Source organism: Talpa europaea, assembly GCF_964194135.1.
Source record: "Talpa europaea genome assembly, chromosome: 9".
NCBI classification, from domain to species: Eukaryota; Metazoa; Chordata; class Mammalia; order Eulipotyphla; family Talpidae; genus Talpa; species Talpa europaea.
The window spans coordinates 112,591,407-112,612,469 of record NC_140076.1 but is presented as its reverse complement, the minus strand read 5'-3'; the positions used below and the strand labels follow the sequence as shown (position 1 = coordinate 112,612,469).

The window sequence follows — 21,063 nt, the reverse complement described above, 5'->3', positions numbered from 1 at the left end:
TTATCTGAGAGCATTTCCCCTTTTCACCATACTTTCCTTTCCTTTCACATAGGCGCCTAGAAACATCAAAGAATTGGAAAGAAAAGATAGCTCAAAGGAGGTACTTCTATCCTGAAGCATACATATGCCTGTGGAAAGGCCCAGTTTTGTAAAGCTGTGGCATCGCAGACTGGGATCGGTTGAAGGCTACTACCAGCTGTTAATCTTTTCTACTTTTCTGCCAAGTGCTCATACAGCATTGTGTGATGGCGTTATTATCTCTTAAGCCCATTTGATAGCTAGGTCCATTCTCTCCCTCTATTTTTTTTTTAACTTGTTCATTTTTTTTATTGTTATTTTGTTTTTTTTTAGAGTTAGATTGTATGAGATCCAGAAGCAGAGAATCATGCCTGCTCAGATACATGTCATCACACCGCACCCACCACCAAGGCACCCTCAGCCCCCAACATAGTCCATTGTGGCCCCTCCCTTCTTTGCTTCCCTCATACCTCCTGCCCAGCTTGTGGCTTCAGTTCCACAGCCAGATGTCTAGGGCTTGTCTCTGGTGTGGTCTTTGTCTGACCCTTTGTTAGTTTCTCTACATTCCACATATAACTCAAACCAACCAGTGTTTGTCTTTTTCCTTTTGACTTTTTTCCTCCACTTAGCACTTCCCCCTCCAGCCCATGTGGTTGCAAATGGCAAGAGCTTGTCTTGGTTTCCAGCTCAGTAGAATGCTTTTGTGTGTCTAGACCACATTTTTCTAACCCACAACTCTGTCCTTGGGCACTTAGGTTGTTGTCACAACTTGGCTGTTGGAGATGGGGCTGCAGTGGACATGGGAGTGCAGATATCCCTTCCAATTAGTGGTTTTGCATTCTTGGGTAGAACTTTCCCTCTCTTAAGCAAAAGATTTCTCAGATATTCGCTGGGCTTTGATAATTTTAACATACTAATGAATATTCTAAAATTATATGTAGATCATAATCATAAACATTCAAGAATTCTTAGAATATAGTTCAAGAAATAGGAAAGAGAAGAGTCAAGGACAAACAGAAAGTGACCCAGTGGAGTTATCCCTCTTTCTAAGTTTTCTTGGAGTCTTGCCCGGTGATTTCATTTGACATCTCATGGGCTAACCCTAAGTAAGGAAGGCTCAGACATGGATTTTTGAGCTGATATATTGCCCCCCAATACAGGGTTCTGGTACTGGAAAATAGCAATTGCTTTTATTTATTAATTTTATTTATTTATTTATTTAAATTTATGTATTTATACAAGAACCAGGGTACAGGTCAGAGATGTGGGGGGCAAGAGGATTCACCAGAGACAGAGCAGGGAGCAGAACAGACAGACTGACTGAAATACACTAACAGCAGTTGCTTTTATTTTACTTTGAAGCTATGTTTTTCACAACTGAGTCTTCAGGCTTTAATTTTGTTACCACAGTCACTGAAATTATGGAAATCAGTAGAATCTGGCCTGGTATTTGAACCTCAGAGAATTAAAATACACACAAAAAGGTGGACCATATGGATTATAGTCTTTTGAGATCAACTGTAAAATCAAAGTAACATGTGATATCATCTATTTTCTCTAAGAGTCTGGTTTCTGAGTAGTAAATTTACTGATTCTAGAGGAAACAGAAAAGGAACCAAACAAGTCAGTTAAAAAAAAAATGTCCAATGAGTTCATTCTTAACCAGTTTTTAACATTAGTGATGGCATGTTCAGTGGGATTTAGAGGTAAAATACAAACAAATAGTGATTTTAAATACTCTGTGTCTTCTTTTGTATCATTATGAAAATGTCAACCAGGAAGGACATTGAAAAAACAGAAAATTATCTAATGGAAATTAGGAACAAACTAATATCACCTTACTTTAGTTCTGAATTTTGCAAGACATTTCAGTCTCAGGTAAGTGAACGTAATTAACAGTTTAGCAAGAGTCTTTATAATGGTAGACACAGTGCATCTGTTGTTACATAATCTAGCTTTCCTCATGTTTGATTCTTTCCTGCATCAACCTCATTGACTAACCTTCAAATCCACGTTCTTGAAAGCGTTTGAGAAGAAAGATTAATTTCACATCTAATACTTAAAAATAGGCCTCTGCTAATGTATTGCTGCCACTCACTTCCCTGCCTTGTATTAATGTCATCACTGTCAAGTCCCTCTCCCATATATTTTATTTTTATTTATTTTAAGATTTATTTATTTTAAGATTTATTTATTTATTTATTTATTTATTTATTTATTTATACAAGCACTGGGTACAGTCAGAAGTGCGGGAGGGTGAGAGAATTCCCCAGAGACAGAGCCAGGAGCAGAGCAGGCAGAAGGACCGAAGTACACTGCTGAGGGGAGCAGCGGGCGGCAGGAGAGGTCTGCGCACCATGTGGGACCCTCCTCCAGTGGCCGGGGAGCAGCCGGGGATCGAACCAGTGCTGCAGAGGCTGGGGGCAGCTTCGCAACCCAGCGCTCAACTGCTGCGCCACTGGGGAGGCCCTCCCATATATTTTAAGTCTTTCTGGAGTCAGGTTCCCTTGGTTATGATGATCTTTGGGTAAATCCCATTTTGAAGGATTCATTCCATTGATGCTTGCCTTCCGGTCAGCTGCTGACACAGCTCGGAGACCTTGTAATGTCTTGGATCTTGGAGGCCCAGGGGCTCAGAGAGCACCTCTGCTTCTAAGAAGCCTTGGAACCCTGAAGCAGAGTGAATACATGAATGTGTTCAAATTCCCTGTGTCTGTGAACATTCCAGCTACTGCTATTACCCAGAGGCTGCCTGAGAAACAGCTATGGGAAAGTGTGACTAATTAGCAAAGCTAGAAATAAATTAGCCAGTCTCCTCCATTTTGAAAACAGTTTTTGAGCAAAGGAAAATAACTTCTTATTTTAGTTTGTAAACTCCATGTTCAGGGTCTAAAAATGACGCTTTCCTCTTTCCGCTTCAACTGAACATGCTTTTGGCAGTCGCCTCTGCCCTGTGTGGGTCTAAACTAAGTCTTTTTCTTTTTTTTTTTTCTTAAAGTTTAATTATCTGGAAACTCTTTCCAAGAACTTGCCTCCTTTTACAAAGAAAGATGAAGATGAAAACAAAACAGCGGTTCAAAGTGAATCTGATCTTCGTCTAGGTATTGGGATCCTTTAGCTCTTACCTCCTATTCATGTGCTTAATTGAAGAATATTTAATAGCAGCCTCATAAAGCATAACTCGCTTTTACTACCTTTTGTCTCAAAAATAGCTCATGATACAACCTATTATGACTTCTGACCTGTGTGTTGAGGCTTGACTGAGTTATATGAGGAAACCAAGTTGTAAATTAAAGCTAGTGTTCATCCTGTGTACTAAAATTTACCTAAAAACATTAATAAGACCTGACTAATAACAAACCCACACAAATAAAAACAATTCATCTCTGGCAGGGAGCCAAGCATGGAGGAACAATGGAGAAAGCAAAGCCCCTTTGGCAAACAGTGAGCAACTTGGACACCCTCGTGCCAAAACTATGAAACTAGATCATTATTTAACTCCATATACAAAAATTAATTCAAAATGGAATGAAGACTTGGATATAAAGCCTGAAACCACAAAATTTGTAGAAGAAAACATAGGAGACACATGCCTGGATATGTATTTGGGGACTTAACTCCAAAGGTCTGGGAAACAAAAGTCCAAATAAACAAATAGGACAACATCACACGAAATGGCTTCTTCACAGTGAAAGAAACCACCACACAAAAAAGGTAGCCAATGAACTAGAAGATGTTTCCACATCATATGTCTGACCAGGGGTTTAGTTCCAAAGTATATAAAGAACTCACACAGCTCCACACAAAAAGACAAATTACCCATTCAGCAAAATGAGCAGAAGATCTGAGTAGACACTTCTCTAAAGAAGGTCTAGATGGCCAACAAGGACATGGATGAATGCTCAACATCACTTAAAAGAGAAACTCAAATCCAAACCACAGAGGCACGACCTCGCTCCTGTGAGAATGACCTATATCAAAATCTGGAAACCACAAATGATGGAGAAGCTGTGGAGGAAAAGAAACACTCATTGCTGGGGGGAATGAACCCCATAGGGTGCAGCCCCTATGGGAAATGGTGTGGAAATGCCTTTAAGAATCTAAAACTATTTCTCAGTATTCTAAGTATTTATCTGAAGAATATGAAATTATGAATACAAAAGAAGCATGCACCTCTCCTCATTACCCACCTGCAAATGACTGAATAAAGAAATGGTGGGGGATACATTCAATGAGATACATTCAATGAGATACACTATTTCATCTCATAGATGAAATAGTGCCCTTTGGAACAACATGGATGGACCTTGAGACGATTGTGCTCAGTGAAATAAGTCAGAAAGTGAGAAACAATTACTAGGTAGCCTCACTCTTTTGTGGAATGTAAATAACCAAAGAAAACAAACTGATGAAAATAATTCTTAGCCTATTGAAAAAATAGGGTGGTTGTCAGAGGGGAGGGGGTGAAGGGACGGGGGACACCACTTGACTGTGTGGTGGCCTGGAGTGTCAATAGAGGTTTAGTGAGGCCCATGCACTTGTCAGACTGGGACACCATAATCATGTCTTTAGAATGATTTGTAAGACAGTGGTAAATCAAAATCTGACTTAAAATTTTCTTTTAATTAAAAATAAAGGGCCTCCCCTGGTGGCACAGTGGTTGAGCGCTGGGCTACGAGGCTGCCCGCAGCCTCTGCAGCGCCGGTTCAATCCCCGGCCACCGGCGAGGGTCCCACAAAAAAAAAAAAAAAAAAAAAAAGTATGCAATAAACATAAGTCCAAAAGAAGAAACAGTGAATTCCTGTGGAGTTTGGAAATGAGAGACAGGGAGAAGTCACAGGAATGAAGACTGATGGAGCTAGTGCTGCCACCTCCTGCTCCTTGCACAGAGAAAACCAGCAGTCGAGCTAATCTCCCTTGAGAGGGCGTGAGGCCACCGAGGGTGTTCAGTATTCCAGCAGCCAAGGGCTTCAACCCGGGTGCATGCTCTCGCTCTAGCTCTCGGTCTCTCTCTCTCTCTCTCTCTCTCTCTCTCTCTCTCTCTCTCTCTCTCTCTCTCTCCCTCTTTCACACACACACACACACACACACACACACACACACACACACCAAAATGCATTTTCATGCCCAGTACTTGATAAATATCTTTAAACTGTTAAGTCTTTCCAAAGATGGAGGGAGACTGGTATGGGGGTGGGGAACCTCATACATTGCAAAGAAGAACACAAACCTTAGAAGTCATTGGACCACTGTCCAAGATCTCACTTGGTAATACTTGTTTTTCGTTTCCTAGATTCCCAGCCCGATATAACTTCAAAACAGGAAGCCTCAGACACACCAAATCTTCCAGAAGATGCTAGCAAGGTTATCAGCAAGGCCACCAGCCAGGACCACACTGAAGACTCTACCAAGCCTAGGAGAGGTATGGCGGTCACTGCTCTTGTCTCGTTGTCCCGAGTGAACATTGAGCATTTGTGCAGTCTGGGAGGTGGCCCGGGGGGTGGGGGTATGTTTGCCAGTTACAGCCAAAATTCTGGAGTATCACAGACCCTGGAACCTTGGAACTTTGTAAGGCTTCTTAGCCCCTAAAAATATTTCAAAAAATATTTGAGGTTGAAGGAAATAAAAGGCAAACACGTTTTTTAGGTTTGTTATTTTATTTTGTGCACCCCAAATTAAGAGGCAGTCAGTTATTTTACCAACAAAGTGAGTTTATATGGAAACAATAACAAACTTTTGAGCAGCTAGTGATTTCATAGCAGAACTGAAATTGGCATCTATTTTTCAGTAATATTTTGGCCTGCAGGTGCAAGAAAAGAAACAGAAGATGTAGTCTCTGTCTCACACAGCACATCCTCTTTATGGGTTGCAGAAGCTGGAGCAGAGATAATACAGAATAAGACCTAATTCAACTAAATATGATTGGTCAAAAAAAAGGAAAAGTAGTACTTTAAATTGTGTAGATAAATGTGCACCCCTTGATCCCTGGGGCCATATTCCAAATTGAGAGCTTGATGAGAATCTTCTGGTGAGTCCCAGTTACCTCTTATAGGGTAACCACAGGGTTACCCCACACCACAGAGGTGTGGATAAATGAAGAGACTCATCTACATAAGGCTTTTGCCTTCCTTATTTTAAATATTTTCTCTCTTATAGGATTTATTTAGTGGATGACTTTGATGCCTGTGTGAGCCAGTCCTTGTTCTAGGCATGAAAACATAGCAGTAAAAATGCCAAAGTCTTATAGAGATGTATGTACTGTGGGGAGACCTAGACAATAAATAAGTAAAGAGTGGATTAATTCAGGTTTTAATCCATGTTATCACATTAATAATACATTATAATGTTTGAGCGTGTCTTGGGACAGGACAGCATCCCATTGGGGCATTAAAGGTCCCTCTGTGAAGGGACAATCACACCAAGACAAGAACAAGAATGAGCAGCCATGCAAAGACTGGGGCAGAGGAATATTTGAGGTAGTGGGAAGAAGAAGTATGAGTAGAAAGGAAAAGGCACATTACTAGAAGTTAAATGTGTGAATTCAAGTCTGCGTACCCTCAGCTTTCAAGAATTGGTTTTCAAGTTTGTCTTTGACCATCTTTTTGGTTTCCTCTATTCCATATATAAGTGACACTACGCTGAAGACACATCCAAGTTCAACTCATCAAAGGCAGAATCGCCGGACTTTTCAGAATCTTGTAGAATCTTTTCTTTGTCTATTTCTTTTTTTTTAGTGATGCTAATAGTCCCTGCTCTGCCCATCTCTCTGGGTTGTTGCTAGAACCAACACTAGGTAAAACCTCTTTGCAAAATGTAAAGATACAAAACTAGAATTAACAAAAGCCTTCCTTCCTTTAAATAAGATTTTTAAAAGGGAAAGAACAGCTTCCCAAACTGGCTTAGGTTCTTTTATATATTCCATTCCGGTCTTCCCTCAAATGTCTTTGAATAAAATGTCCATATGGCATAATTGAAACTTTCTAACAGAACCAGAACCTTTTGAGCCGCTGAAAATCCCAACCCAGTCGTTGCTGCAGGATGTTACAGGACAAGCAAGGAAAGAGAAAGTGAAATTACCTCACTATTTGCTGAGTTCCAAACCCAGGTCTCGACCTCTGGCAAAGGTAAGAAGGACATGGGACAAATTCCCCACAGCCAAATCAGTGTGTTTTGTGGTCCTGACTCTTTGACATTGATTCTGGCCATGGTTTGCTGCTATTTGATGTATAGTCTGTCCAACCATGACCGCCTTGAAGTCCCACTGAAATAAACTAAAACAGGGCTTTGCTAGAATCTACTAGGCTCATGTAAGGAATTTTATGAGTCAGCTGTTAAACCATCTGTAACTAATAATTAGCCATGTTGGGCGTATTTACACCACAGGAATTGGCAAATGCTACTTTATCAAAGTTCTTCTCGGGGAGCCAGCTGGCCCACCTCTGGCCACCTTTCTCATGGCTTAGGATAAAATTCACACCACTCAGCAATGGCGTGACCCCATTTGCTTCCTTCTTCCCCTTACCTTGCCCCAGACTCACTCTAGACTTCAGCTATTGTGGGTTTCTCTTCATTCTTTCAAAGCCCCAAACTCCTTCCTTTCTCAGAGCCTCTAAGATTAGCACTGCTCCTCAGCTCTGTTGGGAAGCCTGCCTTGAGCCCACTAGTCAAGAGCTCACAGTGATGCTTTGAAACTGTCACTGCACATCATGCTCATGGCCTTCACAGAATGATCTGCAATGTATGCTTCTCAAATTTTAATGTGCATGTGTATTACTTAGGGATCTTGTTAAATACAGATTCTGCCTCACTGAGTCGCCTGTGGGGCCTGAGATTCTGCCATTTCCAGCAGCTCCCAGGTGAGGTCAGAGCTGCCTGCGTGAGAAATAACACAGGGGGGAGGGCAGTGTTTCTTCCAGTGACAGTGGCAACACTTGAGAACTTTTATATATGTGCAGACACGGGCACCTCCCCAGGCCCACTGACTGAGAAACTGAAGATGGAGTCAGCAATTTGGGGTTAACAAGTCTTCCAGGTGATTCTGATGGCAGCTGAAGTATGATGATCATTCATACAGAGGAAAGGGCACAAATCTTAAATCAGGAAAATTGGAGTTTGAAACTCTACCACTTACCTTTTAAGCAAATTATCTAGTGTTCCAATTCTGGACTTGAACTTCCTTCTCCTTAAAACAAAGCCTGAGGCATTTGCTTACAGTGTTGTTGCATGGACTACATGAGACCATAAAGGGTTATTTCCTCCCAAGACACACAGCTTTTTCCCTCTGGTGAGAGTCTGTTTCTTCTTTTGGAAATGCCTAATCGAACCATTTTATTTTATTACTTTTTCTTTCATGCAAAGGTGCACAATCCAGTTGGAGGCAGAGTGAAAACATCGTCTGTTGCAGCTGCCACCATGAATAAACCAGACTCATCCCCTTTCGGATTCCACCTGCTCCCCTCATCAGTGAAGTTTGGGGTGCTCGAAGAAGGACAAACCTATACGGCCACTGTGAAGCTCAAGAATGTTGGGGTGGACTTCTGCAGGTGAGCGAGGCCCCCAATGTCTGCTCAGGTCACCCCTCCCTCTCTGCAGTTCACCTTTGGCTATACCGGTGAACGTTGATTGCACTGAGCTGTGATTATACCTTGAATCCTGAGTCTTCACATCATTGTGTCCTTTCATTTATTCCTGAGCAAATCAGTATTAGCCAAGCTTCCACTCTGTAAGGGGCACTTATTGCCCTCCACCCCCATCAATCATGAGTCATCCTTTGGTAGAAACAACGCAAGGTCTGAGCTGCAGTAATGAAAAATGAAGTCGCACAAGTGCTACAATAACTAAAACACAGAACCTGGGAATCTCTCAGAAACCACCACTGACCCTCATGCCAGCTGACCTTTGTTTGCACTTTATGAGCGAAACGTGAATTTAATTACATTAGTTCTACATCATCGAGGCAAAAGGAAAATAAAAGTTTTAATCATTTGACTTTGAAAATCTGCCTTGGAATCAGTGACAAATACCTGTGCTCCCAGTCTAGACACCCTGTTGAAAGTATACCCTGACATTCAGGGGCAAGAGAGAGCCTGTCCTCCACTGCTGGATCAAAACCAGTAGGGTCTTAGAGCTTGTAGAGCTGAGAGACTATCACGAAGGACACATGGGATCACTTGTGTTAAGGTCTTGGAGGCCAGAGCAAGGCCAGACTTCACACCTCCCAGCGCAGGTTCCTGGCAGCTGTCCACCTCCCCGGGGGGAGGGGTTCCCCATCAAGGGTGCATTTGCCTCAGCCTCGGTGTCACCCCCAAGGACAGTGGTGAGTCCCCTGAGCATGTTTTTATTCTGGACTCAGGCTTGGCCTCCGGCGGAGCCCCACGCACGGGCCATTTAAAAGGCCTGTGGCCCGTTTGAGTTGAGTCAAATCCCCAATCTCAGGAATCATGTTTTCTTCCTCAGAAACAGCCTGATGAGGGGCACAAGCCACCAGAACAGGCAGTATTGGTTTTTGCGATTTTTGCCAAACAAAGTGGGTGGGGAGCACTAGAGCAGCAACCTCGGCCTCATAAAAGCCACCCAAGCGCGTCCCGCGTGGAGCTGCAGCTGGAGAGGTTGCCCTCCTGGCTGGCTCACTTCAGCCACCGCGGCCCGGGGTCAGCTCAGAGGTGGGCTCGCCGTGGCATTTTAATTTACTCCAGGTCTTTAACCTTCAGCAGCACCCACAAACCACAGGAAGGGAAACCCATCCACAGGCGCCACGCGCAAGCCCCGGCTTCTCTGAGCCTTTTCTGTTTCCCTCCTACCAACCCCACCCCACCCCGGTGCGAGGCCGGCTCCCGGGCTGCACTGCCTTCCAAAAGCACCTTTATTCTGCAGCTTTTCTAACACCATGGATCCCCTGTGAATTTTAACACCGCCCTGATTTTCTAACATCGCAGTAGCTTCGCACGCATGTGTTCCATGATGGCCTGTTTATCCCCATCTTCTTGCCTGGCAGGTTTAAGGTGAAGCAGCCCCCACCCAGCACGGGACTGAAAGTGACTTACAAACCTGGGCCGGTAAGTGCTGTGTGCTCACTGTGTGTGTGTGTGTGTGTGCACGCGCCTCTGACTTTTTCCAGTGAATCGGGTCTTTGAGTCCTTCTATCCCTGCGGTGTAACCGTGTGTGCGTCTGCTTCTTCCAGTGCCCTGCGTAAAAGCTTCCTGCTGTTGGTACAATGTGTGGCTTGAGGTCACTTAATTCATGTAATCACCCTGAAAAAAATCCCGTGTGAAGACAGAGTTAAACTTCCAGTTATGGAAACATTTCTGGAGCTCACATCGCTGGTGCCAAGGCTTTAATTACGTACAGTAGTTTGGAAAACATTTCTAAAAATTAAATATGATGTAAGATGCCCTCGGGCAACCAGTTATCTAAAGCTAAACTGTAACAAATCCTTCTGCAAAGTGAAAAATCCTAAAGAAAAATAAGGAATTATCCCATTCTTTAGATTTGATGTAAGCCTGTTCTGTTCTCTTGGTATCTGCCAGAGAATATTATTTAATGACATACTAAGAGCGAGCAGTATATTAAATTCACCAGCTGCTTCATTTCTGCAAGGATCTCTGAAAACATAATTTAAAATCACAACCTGTTCTGAGTTTATCTGATACATTCCCTAAAATGGGATGTCTGGTATAAAATATATGTATTGCCCCTTTAAATTATAACTTGAGAAGTATAACATAAGGTCCGTCTCAAAACAGAACAAAATCATGTTTGTAAATCTGAACATTCATTTCTTGGTCAGTGCATCAGCCTGGTGCCTTGCTGTTGCATGCATTACACCCAACAAGCTTTGGGGTCCTTCCACGTACCCATGATGTGCCAGGCTCCAGGGAGCGTTACAAGTGGGTCAGACTCGTAGGAACTTGGAGAGCTGGGCCCGTAGAGCCCACTCAAGAGACTAGTGACTGAAAGGGTAAGGGGGGGGGCTAGGTAGACACAGGGGTCTTCCCTGTGGATGGGGTACACAGGGTTTGTGGGAACGCAGAGCAAGGCACCTGGTCCCATCACTATCACAGAGCGCCAGGAGCCCAGAGACCTTGCAGAGGCACAGTCTCGATGCGAGACAGAGCGTCACTGGCATGGCCCAGCAGTCGGTGGCTGCCGTGGGGACTGTGCCGCCATGCTGCACAACGTGTTCTTGGCCACTGGGTCCTCTACCTTATTTTTCTCATCTGAGACAGAGGGAGCTTGCATGGATAATTTCTTAGCCTTCCTCCAGCCATAATATCTTATCACCTGCTAAACAGTAGTGTGGACTCCAGCTCCAAAGAGAAATACATTTTGGGATTAGGTCCACTAATCCATGAGCTCCTCTGAAATAATTTATCATTATTGTCCTGGCTCAGGATCGCAGAATCCTCTCAACATAAACCAAAACCAAAAATCAAAGCGAGCTCTTCTTGCACTGTTCTCAGAAGTTAGCGACTCCTTTTCATCTGAAGTAGGGAATATGCCAGAAACCCGCATGACTGCTGGATCGGCCTTTATAGGTCCTAAAAAACCCAGCATGTATTCTTTGAGCTCACTCTACACGCTTAGATTTTTTCCCCCCGATTTTTACTTTTGTCCTTTTTTGATAGTGGTTTTGGCTTGGGTGAAAATATAATCTACAGACTTTTCCACATGTAAATCTAACCACTGTTCGGTTTGGTGAGTTGCCAGCCCTGGATGAATACGCTCAGGGCCCGGTCGCCAGTGGCATGGCAGGACTCCAGCTCCCTGACCCCCATGTCGTCACCCCCACTCTGCTCCCCCTGTGGGGCTGGGGACCGTGGGCCCGATTCTCAGAAAAGCAGAGGTGTGGAATACCCTCCAGTGCACACACCTTTACAAGCTCAAGGTTGAAAAAAAACGTGGAAAAAGACATTGTTCAGTGAGATTATTTATAAAGCTCTAGCAGAGAAAGAAAAATCCATTTGTGTCTAATTGCTTTCCATGTGGTAGTTTTTGATTTATTTTTTCCAGATAACTGTTCTCAGGTTTGCTTTGTGACCGGCCTCCTGGAGAGGCCGCATAGGAGCATAAACAGTTCTTTCTTTCCTGGCTCCTGTTCTCTTCAAGGAACGAGGCAAGAAGCCTGTTCCTTGCTGTGTTTCTTCTTCCAGGTATATCAGGTTTCTCCTTTGTTGGTACAAATCTGCATGTAGCTTTCAGACCGAAGCAGTCCCGCATGTAGACTTAATTCTGTCTCCCTCTGCTGGCTTTGTCGGGTTACAGACATTGGGGAACAGTGTAAACTGAGGGGCCCGGCAGGGAAGGGGTGGGATTCACCCGGTCTCTGAGAGGCAATTTAAGATTAAATTTATATTTCTCTTAGATGAAATTGATCTTATCTGCAAGGATTCCAATAGATAGAAATTCGCTACTGACATTTGAGAACTAGCACAATTACAGGCATCGTAAGAGTTTGCCGTCAGGATACCTCCAGTGCCCTGGCATGTAGGTTCCTTGTGCCTTTTTCTAAATAACCCAGTTTTCTCCTTAAACAATTTATCCTGAGTCCTCGGGATAAATTGATAGGAATAAATTCATGGAAGACTTTAAATACTTGGCTTAAATTTTATCACATAACCAGTCAGACTCATTGAAGATTCCTGCTCCGGTGGGTGATGTAAGCATATCTTTAGAAAAATGGATCCAGAGTTATTGTACAGGCTATGTTAGGAGATAAGAGTGAATGGATCTGCAAATAACCATGGGAAGGTTGCTTCAAGAGGCCGAATGCAAGATCAGAAACTCTAGGGTGCACCAGTAATGATGACAGAGGCACATGGATGAAAGCCGTTTGGCAGGGGAACTGTCAATATATTTCTCTCAGTTATTGAGCTCATTACACCCTGAATCACCCATTAACTCAATGGAATTCTCCCTCACAAATCAATGGAGTACTTCTTCTCAATGCTGTTAACAGCTTTTCTTCATTGAGGTCAAATTTATCCATGAGGAAAATGAGTAGAGCGTTTAAGTAACTTGCCCCGTTAGCATGAAAGCCGAGACTTGGACCTAGATAAGTCTGACCCCAGCAGTACGTTGTGTCTTCCAGGTGGCATCTGGTTTGCAGGCGGAGCTGAAAGTGGAGTTATTTGCCATGGCATTGGGAGAGGATGGCACCAAGGGATCAGTGCAGATCTCCCACAATATTGAGATTATGACTGAGCATGATGTCCATTTCTTACCTGTGGAAGCAAATATCCTTTTCAGTGTAATTGGAGGAGCCATGTATAGTGCAATCGCAATGTAAGGGCAGGAATAGACACAGTGCAGGTTTCCTACAATCCAGCAGACCGGGTAAAGGAGGAATCAGAGTCCTTAGTGGCTTTTTGCAGGTCTTTTTATTGGGATTTACCCAGTACACGGCAGGTAAGGCTGCTGGGGGGCCGGGAGCCCGGCAGGCCTCCCAGCCTTTAGCAAATCCTCACTCTATCTGGGCTCTCCGGCCTTCTCTCGGCTTCTGCTTCTCTTGCTTCTCTCTCGGCTTCTCTTTTGGCTTCTGCTGACGTCCCGGTGATGCCGCCCTTAAAAGCCCAGTCTCAGCCCAGGTGAATCCCATCTACCTAGGTCCACACCCTACTCCAGGTGCCCGCCATCAGGCATGCACGCATTCAGGACCGCAAGGATCCATCATCTATCCTGATGGCGGGAGGGCAGAACAGCCTGACATTTTCTTTACCCTACACATAAACATTAGTAATCTTGTTCGGCATAGGTGAACACGAAAGTTTGGATGGATAATCACTGAATTAACATACATTTCTTTATGTTGATCTCTTGAATCTAGATATATAGACATGAAGTAATCTATTATATGCCAGGTAAACTCTATGAAATATCAAACCTAGAAATGGAAATTGGACTATCTTCAAAGACTGATATAATCTATAGCAGGAAAAAAGTCCTCACCCTTGATTCCTCTATTATTTTAGCCTCCAAATGACTTGAATTATTTGCGACTTTGTGTTATAGGTTGTATCTATTTGATATTTGAGTTGAGTCTCGTGGAATGCAAAACCTTTTGACGAAAGGAAACAAAATAGAGTGACCAAGTCCATGGCAATTGATAAGCTCCAGGTTTCTGTGAGGACTAGCAGGGAGTTCAGTATGTGAGAGCTTAGGGAATATTAGGACATACAGAAGGAAAATTGGTAGGAATAAAATCATGGAAGACTTTAAATACTTGGCTTAAATTTTATCACATAACCAGTCAGACTCATTGAAGATTCCTGCTCCGGTGGGTGATGTAAGCATATCTTTAGAGAAATGGATCCAGAGTTATTGTAGAGGCAATGTTAGGGGGTAAGAGTGAATGGATCTGCAAATAACCATGGGAAGGTTGCTTCAAGAGGCCGAATGCAAGATCAGAAACTCTAGGGTGCACCAGTAATGATGACAGAGGCACATGGATGAAAGCCATTTGGCAGGGGAACTGTCAATATATTTATCTCAATTATTGAGCTCATTACACCCTGAATCACTGTTATTTTATTAACACTTCAGTTTCTCTGTTCTGTTCATAATTACATTTTTTGGGTCATTCACTTTTCTGAATTTTCCTGTATCTCTTTGGTTAGCCTTTTTTAATTCTTTGGCTTGCTTTTTTTAAAATTTTTTTTATTAGTTATGTTTTTTCTTCAACATAAAATTTTTATAAATTCTGGGAAAGTTGGTCTCTCCTTATGATGTTATATTCCCTGGAGATCTCAAGGTGCCACATGTTATATATTCTTTGTCTGCACATTTTGCTGCTTTCGAGTTCTCCACTTAAAATTATTTGCAGCAATAGGTCAGACAACTAAACTACCTTTACTTCTCCTGTAGGCGGCACTATTTTATTTGATTTTAGGTTTTTTGTTTGTTTTTTAGTTTTCTGTATGTTTATTTTTTGCCTCTGCTGGCTTCCATGGGTACTAAAACCTGTTTTTAAAGTCACTGTGTCACAGGGAATGAGAGAGACCTGGAGGGGACCCAGCTGCTAATGCAAATGTGCTGGGGAGGGAGAAAGCCCTGACTCATATTTGTGACTCCGGACCTGAGATTTTTGTAGTCTGTGAGCTCCACGTGCTTCACAAGGTCAGCACCTATCCCAAGGGGTGCGGGAGGGGAAGTGTGGCTCAGCACACTGTCCATTTTTTTTTTTTAAGATTTATTTATGCATAGAAGAAGGGTGTAGGCCAGAGGTATGGGGGGCAGGGGGGTGAGAGGATTCACCAGAGACAGAGTGGGGAGCCGAACAGGCAGATCTACTGAAATACTATTGCTGAGGGGAGCAGCGGGGAGACAGGAGAGGTCTGCTGCACCATGTGGGTAGCTCCCTGGCCGGGGATCCAACTCATGCTGTAGTGGCTGGTGAGAGCTTGAGAGCGCTGAGACTTAGCCCCTGTACCACCAGGGAGGCCCCCCACACTTTTCACCAGGGAGCATCTGGCCTGTGGGGAGCATTCCAGCTAATTCTCTGCATCTCTCCCCTTAGTCAAGGGTGTGTGCAGCCACACTCTTTAGCTCTCCCCTCCCCACAGCCCCTACTGAGTCATGGCAGTGACAAGTACAATAGAAGACATGGTAAATAGTAAAGGGGGTGTGATAAGTGTTAAGAAGGAGTGCAATTTGAAATGGGGTGGTTAGGAAAGACCTTTTTTTCCTGAGTATTTATGGCAGACTTCTCCCATAGTGATAGAAGGAAACTAACCAAAGAACCATTTTTTTACTAATTTATCATCTTCCCTTGCACACAGGTTATTAGATGCTCTTCCAGTGTACCCAAATTTTGCTGCTGATGCCAGCAATTAAGTCTCTTTGCCTGTGTGCTATCAAGATTTATATTTCCTTTCTTATGGATTAGAGATCACCTAATGGGGGAGAGTTTTATTAAGATCTTATATCTACCCACAATGCCAGCCATGATAGGTTGCAACCTGTTTCCCAAGATTTATTCCCTTCTCCACCAAGCAGCATGAAATATGGATCTTGATATGTTTTGGGGCCTAGTTATAGTGAGTGATGGTTACTATAGAAAGGGCAATCATAGCCTAGAAACAGACACTAGAAGAAACAGAAGAAATTCTGTGAGGAATATCCATCTTTCATCCCCTAAACCTGAGTACATAGTATCTGCGTTGGACAGAAAAGTACTAAAATTGTGTTAAAACGGTGCTGGGAAAGAGTTTCTGATTCTAAAATGTTACCTGAGATTGTATATACAAATTATATGGTCATGGAAATAATTGTCCTTAATGAATATTTTACCAGTTTTAACAAGCAGGAATTATGCTAAAAGACTGAAAGAATTTCCTCAGGAAATAGAAAATCCCATGATCGAGAGGACTTCCTCTATATTGGGGGCCTTCGTGTCTCGTAAGGTTTCGCACTAGCTCCAGTAAGTAATAATTGAGAATTTTATTTTCATCCATTCAAATTTGAGGCCTTACCTCCTATTTATTCGCCTCTTCTTGTAGCCAAAAACCAGTGAGCCATTGACTTAGCCTGGTAGAATGAAAATGATTGTTTTTAATAACTGTGTAGTAGCCACCCCTTTGCATACATGGTCATATCCTCACACTACCTATGAGATTATTTTTCCCATTTTATAAATAAGGAAACTGAAGGCAGAGACAAGCTCTTAAGTGAATAAGTAAAAATTCACCTACTGCTGCGTGATTCTAAAGTTCATTCTTTTAAGCACTGTTTTCAGTGTTGAGCCAACTTTCCAAAGAGCAGAAGGTCAAACATATACCATGATGCCCTTTTGGACTTAAGAAATTGATGAAAACCTGTGGCTTTCAAATGTTCTAGACTTAAAGTCCTCACATAGTCTTAAAAATTGAGAATCCCCAAACCTTTTTTTTTTTTTTTAAATGTGGGTCATATCTATCGGTTTTTACCAAATTAGAATTAAAACTGGGGAAAATTAAACTTTATGTAAAAATAATGAACCTGGCATATTTGCAAATTTTAAATGTAAAATATCTGACTCAATATAGACTGCAGTTGAATCCTCAGATCTTTTCTCTATTCAGCATGTCACCAATAGATATAGCCTCTGGAAAACTCCACTGTATGCTCATGAGAAAAGGCAAACATTATCTCATAGACGTTTCACAGGGCTGCTGTTACCAAAACTGTGCTAATTTCTTAGAATACCATAGTCAAGTACCGTAGCCAGCTAGCATAAAAGATATGTTCTTGCAGTTCAGGAGGCCAAAGATCTAAAACCAAGGTGTCAGCAGGGTTGGTCCTTCTGGGGTCTCTGAGGGAAATCTGTCCCCAACTTCTATAGGTGCCAGCAACCCTGGTTTCCTTAGCTTATAGCTGCATCACTTCAATCTCTCCCTCTGTGTCGAGTGCTATTTTCCCCTGTGGATTTCTATGTGTCTGTCTATCCTTGTAACAATCCTACTACTCATTGTATTTAGACTACCCTAATCCTGAATGACTTCATCTTAGCTTGATTGTATCTGTAAGGCCATATTTATAATGTCACATTCACAGGTTCCCATAGACATAAATTCTGTGTAGGCAAACCCAATATAATGAACCCCCTGGCCCTCCCAAATTCACATCTATCCCACACACAAAGTACACTCACCCCATCCCAACATTCCAAGTGTTGACCAATTCCAGTCCCAGCTATCCATACAAAAATCTCATCAAATCTCAGTTCAAAAAGGCTTAAATCTCATTATCTAAATCAGAAGTGGGTGAGACTCTACCTATCCCGGTTTTTTCTTCATCTGTTGACCTGTGACACTAGACAACCTTGTCAGCTTCCAAATGACATCGGTGGGACGAGCATAGGACAGACATTCCAAAGTGAGGAGAAGGAAAGGCGTTAAGGAGTCATTGGTAAAGCAAGTTTGCAAGCCAGCAGGGCACATTTCCAGAGGCTTCGTAGACCTAGAATAATCCTTCAGGGCTTGATCTGCCCTCTGGGCATCACAGAGCCTTTACGAGCCTCCACCTGTAGGCCCTCCGAGGCCTTGTTGGCGCTAGCCTCTCTGGGAGGCAGTTGCATCCTCTGAGTAGCCCATTTCCCGCTTGAAGAATCCCCCAAATCTGAGTATCTCCCTTCATTTTGTAATCTTTGTCCTCCTCAAGCCAGGCAGGCAGTGTTTCTGTTGCTACAACATTCTGGAAACTTCCAGTGGGTGCTATGCCTTTAGACATGAGGTTCTCCACAGGTCCCTCCTGGATCATCTCTACTCTTGGCTCTGCTGGGATGATCGTGTTCACAGGTCGCTAGCCATGTCTCTTCGGTGGGTTTTCCAGCCACACCCCTGATGATCTCTCCGGAGTGGGCATCTGGCAATGTGGATAAGCTCTGATTTTTCCAAATCATCAGGTTCCAGTTCCTCTTTGCTGACCAGTTCCTTCCTCAATTTCTTTTTTCCTCTTACATTTTACTATAAACAAGAGACCAGGTCACAGCTTCCATATTTTGCTTGGACACCTCAGCTAAACATTCAAGTTCATTGTTTACAAGTTCTACTTTTTATCCAAAAGCAGAACGCAAGTCAGTCAATCTTTCTGCCACTTTATAAGAAGGACCTCTTTTCCTCCAGGGCTCAGCTGGTCATTTCTGTCTGACATTGCACCTGAAGCATCTTTAATGTTCTTATTTCCACCAATGTTCTGCTCATGGTATAGAAGCTAATAGAAACCTTCTCTACTATCCTCACCTCAGCAAAATTGCTTTTATGATCATATGTCTATCAAGTCTCTTCAAAATCTAGCCTTTTGCTATCATGTACCTCAAAATTCTTCCAGCCTTTACTCATTGGCCAATTCCAAAGCTACTTCCGTATCTTTTATGGCAGCTCCTCACTTTCTCATACCAAAATCTGCTGTTTCCTGGTGCTGCTGCCACAGCATATTAGCACACTCTGAGGGGTTTAAAACATGTATCCTTTTGCAGTTCAGGAGACCAGAAATTTGTATTAGACCAAAGCTATCTGAGGGTTGGTTCCTTGTGGAGGCTGAGGGACAATTTATCCTGGGCCTTTCTCCTGAGCTTCTGGTGGGAGCTGTGATCCTGGCTGTTCCTTTGCTTGTGGCTACATCCCTGTCATCCCAATTCTACCTCTTGTCACATGACTTTCTTCCCAGTATGTCCTCACATGGTGTTCTTATAGGGTAAGCAACAGTCATTGGATTTCAGGCCCACCCTCAAGTAGTATAACCTCATCTTGACTAACTTCTTTATCCAGTGACAGACACCACTGCCTCTCTGGTCACTGTTGCACATTCTCTGCTGGAGATAGGACTTAGGACATGTGCCACTGAGAAGCAACTGAATACCAAGTATGCTACCCAACACCTACTGCTAGATAGGGAATGTTCAGGCTATTCAGTCTATACTTCTTGTTACGAATGTATCATCTAAGCTTATATAAAACATAAGTATATATTAAATACCTAAACATTAAACATACACACACACATATATAAAATCCATATTTATATTTTCATACACTTAGATGTTTTACTACTAATAAACCATGCAGGAGCTTTCGTGGCACCGCCTGCTTCTATCAGTACCACGCTTCATTTGTAGAGATAGTTTTCATTAAATAGTTTTTGTACTAAGTATCATAGGTAGCCAGTAGCTGACTAAGCCAATAAGTGCTGTCTTAATAACCAGAAATTTGCTTGGCCTGGTATTTTTTAATTGATTTGTTAACCTCAAACCGCTAGGATTAAGGAATTTTAAGTTTTCTGACAAGAATGACAATTCAGCTATTAATCATACACATTACTCCTTCTCCCACAAGTCCGCCTTCTCTCTGATTAGTGTAGCAAGAGCAGTACTTGATGACATGTACATCTAAGTGCCCCCCGGAACTTGTTAGGGTTTGCAACCATCCAAAATGTTAATGGGAAAGGCTGCGACTTCTTTATGTTCTGACGAACAACTGTAGAAAAACACCAACAGGTTCAGCCTTTTGTTCTCCTCAGAAATTAAGACGGCTTTCCAGAATGGAACAGTTCCTTTCCCTGGTAGCAGGAGCAGCCTCCTGAAGAAAAAGTTGATTCTTCAGACTGGAAGGCACCTAGAATGGCATCCTATTCTCTCAGGCTAGGCCGAAAGTCCCTCCCCTCTCATTCTGTCCAACATATGACACTAACATATTCCTGATGTCACTTCAGGGACTGTTTGCTTAAGGAACAAACAGACTCGTGGTTTGGGACAGAGAGCCACGCCACAAGAACCAAAGCTCTTTGCAGACTGAGAAGAAAATGGTACAACACAGTCACTGACATGAAATGGACAAATTCGTAAACACAAAATGCTGAAGCTGACTCTAAACTAGAAAGTCTCAATAGAACTGTAACTAGATGGTTGAATTAGGGATTTAAAAACTTCCCAAGTTTTTTAATAAAAGCAAGACCAGGCCCAACGTAGGTGTCAATTTCTTTTCCTAAAACATTCCACCTCCCCAAATTCCTTCCACATCTGTGTGCATGCATGTGTGTGTACAGTGCAGTCACCCAGAATCGCAGCTTGAATACTCTTTAATTAGAAACAACTGTTTTAGAGAAGTATGAAGTTTGCAATTATGGTATTCTTATATACAGGTAAAACAACCTGCAGGAGGTAAAGTCTAAGGCTGTTCCAGATCATTTTTCTGGTGCATTTAAGCTCTGTAAGTCCATGACTCTGCATTTATGGGCAGACGATGATCAGTTATGCATTCGGCTGTTATAGTAGGGGGTAAAACCTAACAGGTAACAAGTCACCCAACACATCTTTTGCCATAAAAAAATAAGAAAAATTTTGAAATGTTAAGTACAACTCCAGTGAATAAATACCTAGTTAGAAAAAAAGACTCTTTGCTCCCTGCTAGAAGGGACAGGAAAGAGCTCAATATTAAGAGCCTTTAAACAAACCTTTCAACAAGTCAGACGCTTAAGTTCAAGAAACAGAGCTGCAGTCCCACATGGGAATTCCCACAGGCAAAGCTGGACCCCAAACCTGACGTCTTCTGCAACGCGACGGCCTGTCTCGTGTT

General features: G+C 42.8%; 1 protein-coding gene across 1 annotated transcript in view; it reads left to right on the top strand.

The window, feature by feature from the left end:
- Nucleotides 1–16,472, top strand: part of SPAG17 (sperm associated antigen 17) — a gene marked incomplete at its 5' end in the record, with an annotated part of 142,496 nt that extends 126,024 nt beyond the window's left edge. Inside the window, 8 exons of the mRNA XM_084242469.1 lie at nucleotides 1,797–1,896; nucleotides 3,017–3,119; nucleotides 5,312–5,440; nucleotides 7,006–7,142; nucleotides 8,377–8,561; nucleotides 10,013–10,073; nucleotides 13,107–13,263; nucleotides 16,307–16,472. Of these exons, the coding sequence (XP_084098595.1) occupies nucleotides 1,797–1,896; nucleotides 3,017–3,119; nucleotides 5,312–5,440; nucleotides 7,006–7,142; nucleotides 8,377–8,561; nucleotides 10,013–10,073; nucleotides 13,107–13,263; nucleotides 16,307–16,428 (994 nt within the window). The 3' untranslated portion in view covers nucleotides 16,429–16,472. The remainder of the gene's footprint in view (nucleotides 1–1,796; nucleotides 1,897–3,016; nucleotides 3,120–5,311; nucleotides 5,441–7,005; nucleotides 7,143–8,376; nucleotides 8,562–10,012; nucleotides 10,074–13,106; nucleotides 13,264–16,306) is intronic.
- Between the last annotated feature and the right edge of the window lie 4,591 nt (nucleotides 16,473–21,063).